Source organism: Lampetra planeri, chromosome 26 (assembly GCF_965212315.1).
Source record: "Lampetra planeri chromosome 26, kcLamPlan1.2.h2, whole genome shotgun sequence".
NCBI lineage: Eukaryota > Metazoa > Chordata > Hyperoartia > Petromyzontiformes > Petromyzontidae > Lampetra > Lampetra planeri.
The window spans coordinates 9,934,690-9,953,046 of record NC_136132.1 but is presented as its reverse complement, the minus strand read 5'-3'; the positions used below and the strand labels follow the sequence as shown (position 1 = coordinate 9,953,046).

Below are 18,357 nucleotides of genomic sequence, written 5' to 3'. Positions count from 1 at the left end.
ATGAGTTGATTTTTTCAAAAGCGACCTGGCCACAAATGATAGCTCAACGAAGTGTCGGCATAGCATGTGGACATTTAGAGCAGCCAAACACTGCACTCTAAAGTCTAAACGCACGTTTCTAATTGTGGTGGGGGGGGGACCGGACAAGAATCCGTACGACCACGGGGAGAGAGAGATATAAAGACGCGCAAACTCTAAATGTGGACAACATTGGTCGCCAAAGCCTACGGGTTAATCCAAATACACAGCAGGCGTCAGGATCGGGATAGAAACCACGACTTCCTGGATATCAGGCGAGGTAGTTAACATCTCGCCACCGTGACGCCTACTTATAGCCAAGCAGCAGTACAGCAGCATCATCATCAGCAGCAGCAGCATCATCAGCATCATCAGCAACAGCAGCAGCATCATCAGCAACAGCATCATCAGCAACAGCAGCAGCATCATCAGCAGCTGCACCCCCCGAGCAGAATCGGTTGAGCGCATATATCCCCGGCTCAAATTCCCAGCGACCACACCTACATCGGCGCGCCCTGTTCCACCGCGGTGACGCGATTGGTGATAGTGGTGGTGGTAGTAAGGGGTGGTAAGGGGTGTGTGTGTGTGGGGGTGGTGAAGGAGGTACAATTGTCGACTCACCTCGCCGCCCGGGGTTTTCCTATTGTCTCATAGCGCGCGGCTCCGCACGCGACCGCCACTCGCCCGCCACTCGCCCCAGAGCGCCGCTAAACTCGCTCGCGAAACTCGCTCGCGAAACTCGCGCTCGCAGGCGGACCAGCAAAGCGGCAAAGCGAAGGAGGAGGAAGAGGAGGAAGACGACTAGGTGACCATGTCGGCGCAGCGCGCAGCGCTTGCTGTGCTCGCGACGATCTTCTGCTGCCGTGCGGTAGTACAGGTGAGAGAGTCGCTTACCTGTAACGCCTCCTGCATACGAACACCACCACCATCATCATCGTCGTCCTCGACACGATCACCATCGGTTACACCGTCAGCCCTTTGCCTGCACCTACGTCTGCTCTATTATTGTCGCCTACACCTACACCGCCATCAGCATCTCACCTGCGGCATCGTCACACCCAACACCATAAGCGTCGTCTACAGCTGTATGTATGGAGAACTTGTTTCGCACCGTACGTCGCCGACTGTGCTAATGACCATTATCATCACCATCAGAGATCCTGTTAGCGAGTAGCGCCTATGAAGGCCGACACGGCACACGAGGGGGTGGGTGGCCAGCACCACGCCCGGCCGCCTTTGTCTCCCAAGTGGCGATGTTTACTACACTGTACCAGGTACTCATTTGAGGCTGAGTCGACCTAGAGGGGAGGCCCTTGACGAGTTCAGATATTCGTCACCGGTGTTGGCCGTGAGCGAGAATCGAACTCGGGTCGCCGGATTCGTAGCGCGGCGCGCTAACCCCACATCATCGACACCGGAACACGCCGCGATTTACCATCCCCTACACACCACCATTTACCATCACCTACACACCATCACCTACGCACCACCACCTACACACCACCATTTACCATCACCTACACACCACCATTTACCATCACCTACACACCATCACCTACACACCATCACCTACACACCACCACCTACACACCACCATTTACCATCCCCTACACACCACCATTTACCATCACCTACACACCACCATTTACCATTACCTACACACCATCACCTACACACCACCATTTACCATCACCTACACACCATCACCTACACACCACCATCATCATAGCCATATAAAAAAACATAATCTTCACAGTCATCAACCAGGGGTTCTTAACCACTGATGTAAAAAGGGGACTGCCCGAAACGTCGCCTATTATATATGCTGTTTTATATACTGTGTATATATGGGGGGGGGGGGGGTCCTCTCCCTTTAAAGAGCCCCGAGTCTTGTTAACAAATGCGAGGGATGTTGCTGTTCTTTGTGCACCGCTGCCGCCGACGCAGCTGTAGCTGCAGCATCATCGTCACTGTTTGATCGCAGAGTTGTAGTTTGTAGTTGGGACGTTCACCTGCCGGGCGCGCTGCGGCCCATCGTGTTGTGTCTCTTCACCCTGCTACCCAAACCCTTGTCGATCGCCTTGTCATCGTCATTCGTGAGCCGTGGTCTATCCGCTGTAGGATGGAGCCCCCCCCCCCACAATGCTCGCGGTTCCGCTGCGATCCCCTCCTTTGGTTGTCATTCCACTACCGGTCTCGTCCATCCGCCATCCTAAAGTCTTAGGGCCACGATGTGTCCACTCTTAAGTCCCATTTCTCTTAAATGCTATAGACCTAACGATTGATCTATTGACAATTAAAGCAGCTTACGGTCACGTTCCAATGATATAATCGTGCGCGAGATGCCATTTATTTACGCGTAATGTGAATGGTTGAGTGCTTAACATCTTGGGGATAGGTACCACAACCAAAGTCAGAACGAGAGACGGGACACACTTAAACCAACCTAGATGGTTGATTTAAGTGTGTTTCGGATAATTATCGATTTGTACAACACCATTGCGAATTTCTAATATGGGCAATGAAACTAACTCTGGCTTCGGCATGAATCTTTGCAGGATTAACTTTGCATTACCAGTGCCAGTGGTACATGGCTCTAGTTCGTCTGGGAGGTGGCTACGGAGGGCAGAGCTTCGGGGTCTTCTCTGAGCCACTCCCCGCATTCACTGCAGGGATAGTTCCGCTTTGGGCGGTATTTTGAAGTGGTTTGCACAAAAACCGTCAACTTACACGAGACGAGTTTCTAGCCTAGCGCATACAAAATAAACCTTTGTATACGAACCAACATAACTAACCTCTCATGGGACATTGGGCAAACATTAATATACAACTTAATACATTTCAGTGCGTTGCATATACATTTAATAATATTCTGTAGCGTTTTCTTAACTCGACGTTTTCGTAGCCAATACAACGATCCGTATTTATGATTTGTGTGCTTTGAAAAATGGGCCATTACCCAAAACGTCGCCTATTATGTTATGGAGTTGTTATCCTTTTAAGACCACGGAGTTGTTATTAACGTATGTATGCTGAACTTCTTTCGCGCCGTAAGTAGTCAACCGTGCTAATCGGAGGTGCGGGTGAAGGACAACAAACTAAACGCAAACACGCACGCGAAACAATGCGAGGGGGTTTGTTTTATTGGACTGTGCTTGTGCATCACTGCCAAACGCAGCAGCAGTAGTAGCAGCAGCAGCACCACCCGGCCACGTCGCATTCCTTTATGGTTTGACCCAAACGAAGTTAGTTTTTTTTTAATGCTAAAATTCTCGCCCGCTCCATTTCCCAGGAGAAGCAAGCCGAGAAAGCTGAAAGCGATTTGAGCTAAACGCCGTCGTATGCCGTCGCTTTGTAAGACTCAACGTCATGAGCTTCATTTTGGTCACAGTCGGTGTGATTTCCAGCTCGAGTGAGCGTTCAGGCGTTGCTCGGCTATCGTTCAGAGCCCTGCGCCAGGAGTGGACATTCCACATTCCTATGGCGGGCGGGGGGGTCACGGCTTACGTAGGCAAAATAACTCGAAACATTCGTTAATAACGCTGCCTTAAAATGTAAAAATATGTAATAGGCGACGTTTTCGGGCAATGACCCTTCATCGTGCTATGAAGACGCATTATTGGTCAGAGTTTGACTTATGCATTATTGGATCGTATAAATATTATCTTTGTAAAACGTGATATACTCGTCATGTGGTTCAAGGTTTTGACAAATTTGGCATAAACACTACAACCATAAATATTGATAAAAATTTTCTGGCCCGTGTAATGGACATTATATATACTACATTATGTACTTAAGTGTGTTTAACATACATTGTACACTATACGAAGAAGTAATTGTAGTTCAATAGATTTTTAGCTGTGGAAGGGAATACAACTCGGGGAGATCGGGGGTTTGTAAGAGCAGTGCACACTCCACAATAAGACAGACCCCCCCGTGTAGCCTGTAACAAACAGACTGTTGTGGCAAGTGCTGTTAGCGAGTACCTATGAAGGCCGTCACGGCACACGAGGGGGTGGGTGACCAGCACTACGGTCGGCCGCCTTTGTCTCCCGACTGGCGATGTTTACACACGACACCAGGGATTCGTTTGAGGCTGAGTCGACCTAGGGGAGGCCCAGGACCGGTTCACATAATCGTCACCGGTGTTGGCCGTGAGCTGGAATCGAAATGGTCGCCGGGTTCGTAGCGCAGCGCGCTAACCGCTACACTACCGCTCCCCATTGTCTTTGCCGTATTACACACACACACGCTATCATTATTTTATTACAGACAGACGCGTAAACAGCGCAAAGCCCCCCCCCCCACACTCGTGCAGTAGAGTAAAGGCGAAAAACTGGGTTTGATGAAATGAGTCCATTCACCGAGATCAAAGACGCGCTAGCGGCGTGGGGGGAGGGCTGTGGGCTGGACGTGCCGAGTCTCGCTCAGCTGCAGGCTTGCGAAATGGGCTGGGTTTGAGTGTGGACTAAACTACCACCACCGGCCCGTCGTCGTTTCTACACTCGCGCTTCTCGCCTTCACGTTCCCACACCGGACAGTCTACTGGGCCCTCTCGTCCAGCAGTGGACTGGTTCGGCAGCAGAGTATTCACTGACCACGCATCATCGTCGGCGATGGTCCGTTGGCGCCAAACGTGTGACCTCTTGCGACGGCGGTAGAGCAGGTGGTTCGCAAATCCTAGCAGGGCCGGGAGGGTTATTCGGCCTATCAGCCCATTTGGATTCGATAAAATACGAACCAACTTTGTGGGCAGAATTCAACAAAACTCTAGCTGTCTTGGGGGAGAGACTCGTCCCGCAAAATGAATGTGGAATTTCCACAAGCTTGGCCAGGGCGGCAACCGGGTGAACGAGAACCACCTCATTGCTTGCTTGAGTAAAGAGGTGACTTAAAAGTTTACTTCGTACTGGTGAGGAGCAACGGCCGTGGTGACCTTGGTGGCTTTTAGTTGGCAATTCAAAAATAACCAAATTGCATCGGTGCCAAGGACCCTGGTGCCAAAGGAACCAGCCACGAGCCTCGCTCGGCGTGGCTTTCCAGGGTGAAGGAGGCACAATGTCAGCCACAGGCAAACGGCGAGGGGGTTGGGCGGACGTCCGAGGGGGGGTGACCTCGGTGGAGATGGAGCGATGAGATGAGGAGATGAGCTCATGGGCACGGAGCGAGATAAGATTGTGGCAGTACAGCACCACGACGAGTGGGGGGAGGGGGGCATTCATCCACGGCGCATTCATCCACGGCGCACGATATGATTCATGATAGTGGCGATGTGGGTCGACCGCTACCGATGTTATACAAGGTTAGCCCGATTTAATTTGTTGACGAAAGTCAAGCGCCGTTAATTGGCCAACGGGGGTATTCCCGTACCAAATATTTGTCGGGTTATCCCGAGATCAATAGAACCCAGCTGGGGGTCGAAGTGGGGGGAGGATGGGAAACGGGGGGGGGGGGCGCAATGTGGCCAGAATCAAATATGGGGAAATTAAAAAGCACTTGGGGTCACACGGTAACAGGGTATCCCCTGAGACTGCCCCCACCCCCCAACAGAGACCCTGGTTAATTGACAATGGCGGTTGGGTGCTGTGGGGGCTTTGAGGCACCCGGCACGGGGCTTGGCGTGTTAATTATTAATTGAGGGAGTCTGTTTATTCGCAATTGGCCGTTGGAAAAAATAATTATATAACTCTTCAGTGCACGTTATAATCGCCCTTTGTATGGCCACTGCTGATGCGCTTGAGAGCCCCCCTCCCCCCTCCCCAGATCGTGTTGGTCGTGGGGATTATTTGACCATATTTCACCGCGCTGGTCAGTGCGGGTTGGTGAAGGCAGGGGGGCGGGGGAGGCTTTAACATTTGCTGGATCACAGACGGTGACCCACGTCTTCTCACGCATGCTGTGGGAGTTTGATCAGCCTCGCACTTTTCTGTGTTGTTCATATGAACTCCAAAACGCTTTTTTTTACCAGGTAAGGCCCCACTGAGCTTTTTAGAACCTTTTTTTCAGAAGCGACCTCGCCATCACAAATGGCTGCTCAAGGAAAGGGGCTTGTCCACGTGGACATTTATAGCAGCGGCCAAATACACGAAACGCATGTAGATTCTAAATTTCGATTTAAAGCTTTCGTGACTGCAGGGATTCATCTTCTTGGTTCTTTCGGTAAAGTCATGTAGAAGGGAAATAATAAAATAATAAAAATTAAACATAAGATTTTTTATTCTTTTATTATTTCCCTTCTACGGGATTTTACCGAAAGAACCAAGAAGATAGATTCTAAATGTCAAGGGGGGGGGGGGGGGGGGACCGGAAGACCCGGATAAAAATCCACGCGACCATGGGGAGAACATGCAAAGTCCAAATATACAGGCGTCAGGGTCGGGATCAAACCCACAACCTCCTGTATGCCAGGTGAGGGAGTTAACATCTCGCCACCACGGAAGTTGGCGACTGCGCCAGTGAGGAAGATTCAGGAGTAGCCTCATTGTCGTGCGGTCCATGGTTTGAGACTGGTGACCGCAGTCTCATCGTGGACTATTCTCAGTTTTTCATTGCCGGTGTAGGAGGGAGATGGCTGCATCTGCTGTGCAATGTTTCGATGTGGTATAATGCACAAAGCATGCACTGTTACAGGAAATTCAGATAGCACTCACCCGGTCCCTATCCCCCGACCGCTGCCCCCACCTCTGCCTGTCCACTTTCTCCCAAACATGGTGTTGCCTCGCCCAGTAGCGTGCCAATTTACCACACCCGATGATGCTCGAAAGAAATTCTGATTGGCTGCAGGAATGTGCAGACTTGTGTTTTCACGATGGTCAATGCACTGCTGGATTAGGGCCTCCCCACGCCCGGTGGGTTTATAAGAGTTATTTGACAATACTTAACCACACCAGTGAATACGAGTGATGCAGCTGGGGGTGGATGGTCCCTGGATGGGTTTAGACGTCACGGTAGCGATAATTTAACTACTCTGCCTGGTATACAGGATGTCGTGGATTCGATCCCGACCATGACACCTGTATCGATGTATTTGGAGTTTGCATGTTCTCCCCGTGGTCGTGTGGATTTTTCTACGGTCCTTCGATTTTCCCTCCACATTTAGAGTCAACGTGCGTTTAGAATACAGTATTTGGCTGCTATAAATTTCCACGTGATAATCGACATCGTGCATGATCTATACCTTGCTGGATGAAGGACCCCCCAAAGGCGTCAACATCTGTCAGTCCTGCAATGTAACAATTTATCGAGCATCCAGGCATGAGCCGAATTAATCGCTCATTCTTCCATGGTGGATGTCCTCTTGGGCATGTCCCTGCCTTTGTATGTATGTTGAACTTATTTCGCACCGTACGTAGCCAACCGTGCTAATCGGAGGTGCCTTTTGGCCACTGGCTACCATCCCAACTGGCGAGATGTCCTTAAGTCTGTCAAAATGAGGTGTCTAGCTTGTGTAGGTATCTCGAAGCCGTGTGTGTTCCTCCTCTAAATTGTTTTCAGCCTATATATGTTATTTACATTGACTGGAGCAGTACGACTTGGACAATATCACAGTCGGATTTACCAATCCTGCACCTCCCCTCCCCCTGCACTTCAACACTCGCATCACGATGACCCATCTTTCACCTGCTGCGTTGATTGCAAAATATAAAAAAAAAATATTTCTTGCGCATAAATAAAATATAAACTCGCAACATATGGTTAACCGGTGTGTGAGTCAAGCGCCGCGGAGTCTTTAATTAAAATCGCAGGTGCGTGGGAGTGGCTGCACGGAGGACAGGGGGGCATTCCAATCGGGACACGTGCAGCGATAAACCCACCGCCTAAACCCACACTAAACCTGTATCCTAAACCATAAGCCTCAGTCGGCACAGGAAACTCCGAACTGCTCAAATAGAACACATTTTTTGGGTTTAGTTTGTCGTCCTTCCCCCACACCTCCGATTAGCGCGGTTGGCTACGTACGGTGCGAAAGAGATTCAACATTCATAGACTCACAAGCTCCAGCATAAGCGAGCGGCCTGAACTCGCACTCAATACAAGATAAACCTGCAGCTCAAACCATTGCCTTAAAGCCACATGAAACTCGCACCGGACCCAAGCTATGCCTGCAGCGTAAAAAACAACCTCCATATTCTCAGGTTTTTTCGGTAAAGTCACGTAGGTAAAAACATTAAAATTAATGAAAGTAAAATAAAACAAAACAAAAATAAAATTCACGACGTTTCGGAGGCAACACAAGTCTCCTTCATCAGGTGGGACCATCTTATCTGACAGGCACTATTTTAATTTACTTCACCGAGTGTTAACATCCACAGTGTTTAACAGTAATCTCTTCATTGTTCTTTGATCACCGCTCGCCACGTTTCCATTCATTGTGTTGAGCACTACGTGATGTCTTTGATCACCGCTCGCCCTCCGTCCCGGCGCGTCTCCATTCATTGTATTCTTAGGTTTTTTCGGTAAAGTCACGTAGGTAAAACATTAAAATTAATGAAAGTAAAATAAAACAAAATAAAAATAAAAATCACGACGTTTCGGAGGCAACAAAAGTCTCCGTCATCAGGTGGGACCGTCACAGCCGAATTAGCTGCATCAAGTGAAGCAATGATTCAAGATGTAATCCCTTATCAGCAAGTTGAAGGGAGGTGGAGAGGGGGGGGGGGTTTGGAGAGCTTATCAGACTGTGGTAGCCAATGAATGGAAACGAATTGGGAGGGAGGAGGAGCGGTGATCAAAGACTGCACGTAGTGCTCAACACAATGAATGGACACGTGTCGGGAGGGAGGAGGAGCGGTGATCAAAGACTGCACGTAGTGTTCAACACAATGAATGGAGACGTGTCGGGACGGAGGGTGAGCGGTGATCAAAGACTGCACGTAGTGCTCAACACAATGAATGGAGACGTGTCGGGACGGAGGGTGAGCGGTGATCAAAGACATCACGTAGTGCTCAACACAATGAATGGAAACGTGTCGGGACGGAGGGTGAGCGGTGATCAAAGACTGCACGTAGTGCTAAACACAATGAATGGAGACGTGTCGGGACGGAGGGTGAGCGGTGATCAAAGAACAATGAAGAGATTACTGTTAAACACTGGGGATGTTAACATTCGGTGAAGTAAATTAAAATAGTGCCTGTCAGATAAGATGGTCCAAAAAGTGTAATTAAGTCTTTTTTGCGTGGTTAATAACATCTTTCCAGTGATTACTAAGTTTGTACCCATCATCACGGTTGAAATTGTGTCTGTGTTTGTATATTTGTATGGCTTCGTGTACAAACCTTTGATGGTAGCCAGTAGGTTTGCAGAGAACCTTGGTATCGGAAAAGACAATTTCATGAGAGCCCACCTGATGACGGAGACTTGTGTTGCCTCCGAAACGTCGTGATTTTTATTTTTATTTTGTTTTATTTTACTTTCATTAATTTTAATGTTTTACCTACGTGACTTTACCGAAAAAACCTAAGAATATGAATCATTGCAGTCACGAAAGCTTCAAATCTAGAATCCATTCATTGTGTTGAGCACTGCGTGCAGTCTTTGATCGCCGCTCGCCCTCCGTCCCGACACGTCTCCATTCATTGTGTTGAGCACTGCGTGCAGTCTTTGATCACCGCTCCTCCTCCCTCCCGATACGTTTCCATTCATTGGCTACCACAGCCTGATAAGCTCCCCCCCCCCTCTCCACCTCCCTTCAACTTGCTTATAAGGGATTACATCTTGAATCATTGCTTCACTTGATGCAGCTAATTCGGCTGTGACGGTCCCACCTGATGAAGGAGACTTGTGTTGCCTCCGAAACGTCGTGAATTTTATTTTTGTTTTGTTTTATTTTACTTTCATTAATTTTAATGTTTTTACCTACGTGACTTTACCGAAAAAACCTGAGAATATGAATCATTGCAGTCACGAAAGCTTCAAATCTAGAATTAATAAACAACCTCCAGTTTAAACCTCGGACCTAAAACCCACAAACTAAACCAACATCCCAACCCTGATTTGGTATAGATTTATACTTGACATTTTTTATCTGTATTGTATTATGATTGTTATTGGGATCAAATATTGAAATGGAATTTTTTGCACTTTCTGTACACAGCATGGATGGGTGGTCCTTTTTCTGTAGGATTTTATTGTTTACGTATGTGATCAGATTTGTGTACAATGCATTTTAGGTGTATCTTGTAATTTCATTGTTTGTTGCGGTTGAATCCAAATCAAGAGCCGAATGGCTCACAGGGTAAATCCTAGTAAATTAAACTGAAACTGTGTGCCACTCAAAGCCTGCATCGTAAGCTTGCGACGTAAGCACATTTTAGATGCAAAAGCGGCAGCCTGTGACCCCCCCGTGACGTGACCCCACGGAGCATGATGTCATTGATCGCGTTCTACCACGCCACGCGTGACGGAGCAATGTGCATTGCCAACAAGGGTTTTGCCACCAAGTACTAAGTCATGTTTTGCAGAGGGGGTCAAATACTTATTTCCCTCATTAAAATGCAAATCAATTTATTAAATTTTTGACATGAGTTTTTCTGGATTTTAGTTGTTGTTATTCTGTCTCTCACTGTTCAAATAAACCTACCATTAAAATTATAGACTGATCATTTCTTTGTCAGTGGGCAAACGTACAAAATCAGCAGAGGATCAAATACTTTTTTCCCTCACTGTACCTTCATCCCAGAGACAACGAGGGGTTGAAGAGAAAACCGAGGAGAAAACACAAACTGGCAAGCGAGCCGATGATAGAGAAGCCTCGATTTTTTTTTTTTGGGAGATAAACGCGCGTGGAATTAGAAGCACGCGTTGAGCTTGCCTCCGATAACTCCCACGTGCTCGCACGCTAATGATAATCGTGCTTGTTCGCTGAATACGACTGATGTAATTTTTTGTTACTTTTAAAATACTTTATTTCAATCTTGCACAATAGCTATGCAGATCTGGGCACTGGTGGTGAGCTGTGTGCTGGAATTTATAGCGATTATTTTCAGAGGGGTTTTGTCGTCATACTATCATAGAAAAAGTTTTGCGGGATGGCTGGCTGTAGGGACACAGACGGTTGCGTCAGAAGGACGTGTGGAGGCTGCGAGTTGTAAAGTACACAAGCAGTGTCCTGGGTGGATATACTATTTCCCAATAATCATGCAAATTGACTTACTATAAAATTGCGAAGTGCCATTAATATAGTGCGGATTTTTTTTTATCGCACTTTGAAAACGGACATACATCAAATGGGTTGGTACAATAAACATGCATTTTTTGACAATTATCCTGGGGGCCTTCCGGACAAAAGCCTTGAATACTATTCCGTGGAAATGTGTACATTTAAAAGGTAAAGCGTGCAGACCCTACCGTGTTTCCGTGAGCCGCAGAGCTCTGATGAGCAACTCGAGTTGTCATCCCTGGTGGCTGTGTTTCTATGTTTTTAGTCAATTCCAGTCGACTGCAATTTCGGGCCCTCGGCCCAACTTCACCGGGACCTATTTCACCCGAATTCTCTCCCATCAGAATTCGGGGCCGAGCTGCCATAAATACATCACCAAATGTGTTACAGTCGGTGACCCGCAAGGATATCTGCGAAGTCTCGCTCGTAATTATCTTCTGAAAACGAACCCCCCAGGTCACGCTATCACGCGTGCAACTCTGAGTAATTCCACTTGTCCAGCAACTTGAGTTGACTCAACTTGGCTGTCCATGGCAACTTAAAGTATTATTTGCAACTGGTATCTATGCCCAGCCTGACCACCTGCTCGGGGAATGTGGAAGTGATCCGACTGCACTAAAAGCCCAACTTCCAGATTCAATTCCTCCTTTGACACCAATGTTAAATTAAATCGGGCTATTTAATGTTTATTTCCGCAAAAGCGCTTGGCACGGTTCATTCCCGTCCGTGCTGCGGTGAGACAACGGAGGCCCGGTACGTGCGGGGGGTACTGGGCCCCCCACCTCGCGGTGACGTCCCACATTGTTAGTCATCGGTGCTCCCTCGTAACAGCCCTTACTCCAGCTGTGGAGTGTGGCAGAGGCCCCTGGGCTATGGATGAGGATAACAGCATATGAACGACAGGGATTGGGGTTTTGGGTTGTCGTGTGGCTGAGGGTTGGGGCAAGGTGTGTGATTGACTTGGGTTAGAAGGTAGGGTTGGTATTCTGAGGGTTAGGGCCATGGTGTGGTGTGTGGGGCTTTGGTTCAGATTAAGATTCTGGTCGTGTGCATTATAGAACTTGGGGAAAGGGCTACAATTATTAGTGTCGCTTAACAGGCTGCTGTCCTCTGTGCGTGTGTTCAGGCTGTCAGCCGCGTCCACCACCCGTGCTCTCCCGGATTCTCCCATCACACCTACGAGGTGGTGGTGCCGCACCACGTGAAGCCCAATGACGTGCTCGCGAAAGGTACGCACGCACGCGGACACGGAAGAACCCACGCACGCACGCGGCACACACGCGCACGGGTACGCGCGTCGGACACTCGGCTCCGCCCTGGACTGTCGATTGCACTCGAGCGGCTTGGAGCGAGCGGGCGGCACCCATACACAGATGGGAAATGCCTCGCATCCGCCTCCACTTCCACCGCGCCACCATCTCCTCCACTGCCGCCACCTCCACCACTACCTTTACCACCTGCCACTACCTCCACTTCATCCACTACCACCACCTCCACGGTCTCCACCTTTTCCTCAACCTCCCAAGTCCACCACCTCCACTGCCACCACCTACTGTTTGTCTCTTTGTCACAAGTGTGACATTGTAGGCGGTCAAATGGCTTCATTCTGACAGGTGGCTCAAAAGTCCCCTCATTTGGAACGAACACTGCCTCGTAGCTGGCAGCTGCAGAACAGGTTGACTTTCAGGTAATGGGGCTTTTTCAGAGTAGACGGAGAGGGGCCAGAGAAATTTACGGAATTATCCGATTTGGAGTTTGCCTTCACAATGTGGCCCTTAAAAAATTGGCACTTGTCTACCGAGGAAACTAATTGACGCGTCATTTCAAAGCTGTTCCTTAATCAACGCCTCCCCAATTTGCCCACCATCCCTGACGATCCCGCGATATAACAATCCCCACGAGCAACTGGCGCGCAACCCGATGGTTCCGTCGCTACGTTTTCGCAGCGGACATCCGTCTGGGGGGGGTGCACGTTTCTCTCCTTCGGCTGCAACTCCGTCGCTAATCTTGACCTGCTCGCAGCAAGTCCTGCCGAAGCCAATGTTGCCGTTCAAACCCCGATGTGCTGTATGAAGACGGGGCCCATTGCCTGAGATGCTGCCTACTTATTTGCATATTGACGAACGTGCCGACGGCTGTGCTAATTGTACTTACGGCACCACCGCCAATGCAGTTATCGTAAACAACACAAAATGCGCTGACTTTTCAGTTGACCGCAGACCACGTTTGAGGCTGCATCCACGCAATGAGGTGGAATATATATATACTCTTAGTTCTTTCGGTAAAGTGACGTAGGTAAAAAAATGAAATTAAAATTAATAAAAATAAAATAATAAAAAATATAAATTTTAATTTCATTTTTTTACCTACGCGACTTTACCGAAAGAACTAAGAGTATGAATCCTTGCAGTCACGAAAGCTTCAAATGTGGAATACATACCCGACTAAATAGTTAAAATGGTAACAACAATGCCGCTGAATGTGGATTCGTCGATATGTTTTGGTGTTCTCTGGTTTATCTGATGGCGCACATGGTGCGAGCCAGCGAGACTGAGCTACGCTACCGTGAGAACCAGATCACGGTGGTCAGGGGTTTGAGGAAATATTTGTGAGCGAGGCGCCATGCAAGTTTTTTACGGAAGTTAAGCCAGATGCAAGCGCTATATACCACGTAGAGGTGCTGTGGGTTTTTTTTATGTTGTTTAGTTGAACAAAAACTATCAAAAGGTTTAAATTCATTATTTGAGTCCAATGCACAACCTATTATGTGAAGGAAAAAACAGCAGTGCCCGTTTGGTAAGTTTGTACTCGCTAACCTGTTCTGCTACGGAGAATGAAAGTGTCACAGCGGTCATTTGTTTAAATGCTCACAATTAATTTACTTCACTCTATGGTTTTAATGACGTTAAAGGGGTGGAGCCAGTGGCACACTGGTGAAGGCACTGCACTACAAACCCGGGGACCTGAGTTCTATTGCCAACCACTCCTAAACATCGGTGGCAAGTCACATCTGAAGCAGTCCTCGGCCTCCTGCCTTCACCTGCAGCGGATTGACAGCTGTCCATGATTACTCTTATCATTCCTATTACAATTAAGATGTGTTGGGCAAATGGATCGGTTCTCTTGAAGTGAACCGGGGGCTTAAATGAATATGCTCACAACGGCTGGGAAATTTGAGTAAACGGCCTGTGGTTCCCCCCACCTTCGTATCATAAGTAGTTAAACCAACGAAGACGTCTTCTGGCTTTCCGATGGGTGTTTGGGTAATACCAACAACACATGGAGCGAAACGCAGCACAAAGCAAAGACTATTTAAACTATTTAAAAATATTTAAATATATTTTACCTTGCCAGGTTAGGCCCACTAACCTAAAAAGCTCTTTTTCAGAAGCGGCCTGGCCACAAATGATAGCTCAACAAAGTGGCTTATGTGGAAATTTCTAGCAGACCAATATTCTCAACGCTTGTTTCTAAATGTGGAGGTAAAACCAGAGGACCCGGAGAAAAATATACAGCAGGCGTCGGGGTCTGGATCGAACCCACGACCTCCTGTATACCAGGCAAGATAATTAACATCTCGCCCCCGTGGTGCCCCTCCAGCCACCACGGGGAGAGCTGTACGGCACAGCTGCAAAAAATACCGACATTGCAGCGACATCCACTTACGAAAAATAAGAACCGGTACACCGTATAGCTGGATTAAGAGCAAGGCTTCTCCAAATAGACTGCAGCATACCATGTCGGCTCTTGCACAGCTGCGGTCCGTTTAACTCCCACTTGACCGAGTTCGCATTTCCCGACTTCGTTGTGTGAAGAGAAGTGGGGTGATGAGCATTACCCTCGCGTGTGCACGGTGAGTTTTCTCCGTGTGCTGTGGTTTCCTCCCATGCAACAACGCAGACGCTGCTCAATACAAAGTTGCCAAATGCAGCAGAACTCTCGCGAAAGAGTCCTGAGACTCGGTGAGGCTCTCCTGGGTTAAGGATATTACTGTTATTAGAGCCGGGCTTGTCCGATGGTTGAACGAATTGGTGACTGCCTACTATCGGTTAGATCACTTGACTAATTGGATCATATGAAAATGGTTAAAAACAAGTCTCGCCTCTGTTCCAACACGTGTGTCGCTGGACGGGAGATGATGGGCGGTGTGGGAGTTTGTAACTTGTGAATAAGATTTAAAAGTGCAAGACATTCGTAAATAAAAACTGCCCTTAAAAGGAAAAATAAACAATAGCTAACTTTTCGAGCAATGGCCCTTCATAGCACATCAATCATTTGTCACGTAAATAATTTGCGCTATTAAGAAACAGATAATAGGTGATGTTTTGGGCAATGACCTTAATGGAAAATTGTATTGTCTTACTTTTAAGGCCACAGTGTTCCATACGAATATGATTTTATTTGTTCGGCGTGCTCGTACACCACTGCCAACGCAGCAGCGTCACCAAATCGTCCTTCTAATCGTGCCGGATTGCCGGAACCAAACGCTGCTGGCAAACCGATATAAATCGGAGGAGAAACATCAGCTGCTCCATTCAGTTCCTGAAGATGCTCCCAGCGTGTGCGGCGAAACGTCGGGGATGCCACGCCGAACAATACGCGGCACGACCTGATGCACACGTCGCAGAGAAGCACTGCTCGGAGAGTGAGAACCCCACCCAGGCCTCACTGCCTCAACGAATGCTGTTGGAAAACACTGCTCCATAAGAGCAATAGCCCGATGCATCTCAAATGTTAATAATCGTTATCATCAGCAATGACATATCCACGACTGGACGAAAACTTCGACAAAGTCGTCGCCGTAAAAGGAGAAGAAAAAATTGTGTTGCGTCAGACCGCCCGCCGTCTCTCTGTCGTTTACATTTTTCACAATTGACAATCCACCATGACGGCACGAAATGCATTCTCTCGTGAACAATGGCACCTGGGCAAGAGTATGCGACCTCGGCTGACGCCGTGTATCAGAGCGCACCTGAGCGGGTGACCTGTGTGTGGGGCACACGTGGCTGGTGGGAAACGGGTCCGCCGAAGAAAAGCTGTTGGCCAATCATCCGGTGTCTGCTCGCATAAAAACACACATGCAACTATAAACATAAAAATGAGTTAATAATTGAGGCACAGTAACCAGAGACTCCTGCCGCAGGTCACTATTCACATTTCCTGCTGAAATTAAAATTACCTTGGCTCGTACAGTTCGTGTGGCCCAGCATAACTCGTTTTTCTCTCTCTTGCTGCAATTTCACTTCCCTCGACTGGAGACAAAATATGTACTCGAGCGTATAATCATCATCATCAACAGCAGCAGCAGCCATGATCAAACCACTGCTGGATGAATGCCTCCCCAAGTTGCCACCATCCTACACGGTCCCACGATGCCAACGATCCATCCAGCGCCTTGCACACCAGCTGACCTCATCGCTCCATCTATAATAACAGTAGCCTGAACTTACACCAGTGTGTCAATCCACTGATAGGTGGTCTGTATTTTGACCATACTTTACCACTCGGTTTCACTGCGGGGTTGGTGAAGGAGGATTGGAGCCAAGAGCCGTTCAAGATATCACTCGCCAGTGATGTTAGCCGTGGCCGAGAATCCATCTCGAGCAGCTGTTCACAGGTGGTGACAAAGCTCCTGATTGTTGTCTTTAGAGAAGTAGGTGTATGAGTTATATGCGTGCTGGGTTTTCTCTGGGTGCTGTGGTTCCTCCCTCTGACGCGATGCCCAACAAACGACTCGATACAAATTGGCCAAACATTCAAATGTAGAAAAGAGTCCTCAAAGAGTCCTGAGACTTGGTGAGGGCTTCCTGGGTTAATGATATTACCATTACATTATTATTTAGAGCTCAGCTCATAGCGCTGCCGCTCCCACATCGCGTTGTATTTCACGATAAAAAAAGTCCCCACCTGACTCAGCAATCAACAATGTCCTCGAGGTGGCTGCTAGTCACCCATAGTTGAATGGCACTGTTGTTGTAGCCTCGCTCGTCAGCCGGGGCTGGGCAGGGCTCCACAGCGCGTTGTTTCTGCTCCCGGTGTTGTTTTCACGGCGACGCCCGTGCTGCCCTCCCTCGCCAACCGGGTTCACGGCTCGCTGGCCCCTGGCCTCGTCGCTCGTCCGCTTGGCACTGCCACCACCCTCCAGCCGCGGTTTAGCCGCAGCTCTGGGACACGTGTGGCCACTTACGAAGGGCGAACTCCACTGCTCCTCTTCACCAAACCCCCCTGCCCAGTGTGACCCTGCGTGGTGAGGTTATCGCAATGGGCCTCCGTGATCGGCACTGTGCGGAGGCCTTCATCCAGCAGTGGATTGACAAAAGGGCTGGAAAATGTCATTATTTTTTTCAGGACAATTGAGGTGGTTTGTACAACGAGTCGCTGAGGATTTGGTGGGTTGTGGGCGCACGGGTTACATGGCACAGACCCAGGCGAGATGAATGCACTTTTATTTACCCAAGAAAGTCCTCGCTTGATCCTCAAGACTCATCTCGTGAGCTGCGTTAAGTGCATGGCCAGTGTTTTTTCGAGCAATTTTCGTCTGATGAGCGGTAACCGGCATGACCGGAGAAAACCTACACGTACGAGGAAACATACCACGCGGGGATTAAGTGTGTGGCTGAAACGTAAAGTGAGCGTCTGATTGTGGCTTGCCAGCGCGCAGAAATGTTTGTCGCCCTGAAGACGCAGCAAACGGGGTTCGCAGACACGTTGGCAGGCCGGGTGTCATTCTTCCAGCAGTATGGCGCGTTTGTGTAAATTATACATGAAGGTTTAGGCTTGTGAGCCATGTAGCGGCGACTAATACCGTCCGTTCTGACGGAGAGCGGGCGTTCAGTACGGCTGTTTGTGCTTTGGTCGATTGTTTGGTTCGGGTGGGCACAGTCAAACTCTCTGGGTCTTTGGGGTTTCTTCTCGTGGGATGGTAGCGACTGGTCTCGACTCCGAAGAAGGGGGGGTAACCATGGAGCGCCGCTTCTCGAGGCAGATCAACGCCGTGCTGAGCGGTGGTGGGGTCCTCTGAGGCTTTTACTAGGAACATCAGCAGAACCTCCATCGCGTTCGACAATGCTCTAACGTCGACCTTGCTATATCCGGGTGTAATATTCACACACACAAACCAGGTGTTATGTACAAAGACCGGGTGTAATACACACACACGCCTGGTATAGTTCACACA

General features: G+C 48.7%; 1 protein-coding gene across 1 annotated transcript in view; it reads left to right on the top strand.

The window, feature by feature from the left end:
• The first annotated feature begins 519 nt into the window (after window positions 1-519).
• LOC144727720 (B-cadherin-like) overlaps window positions 520-18,357 on the top strand; it is a 46,127-nt gene continuing 28,289 nt past the window's right edge. Inside the window, exons 1-2 of the mRNA XM_078606760.1 lie at window positions 520-895; window positions 12,307-12,409. Coding sequence (XP_078462886.1) covers window positions 830-895; window positions 12,307-12,409 — 169 coding nt within the window. The 5' untranslated portion in view covers window positions 520-829. The remainder of the gene's footprint in view (window positions 896-12,306; window positions 12,410-18,357) is intronic.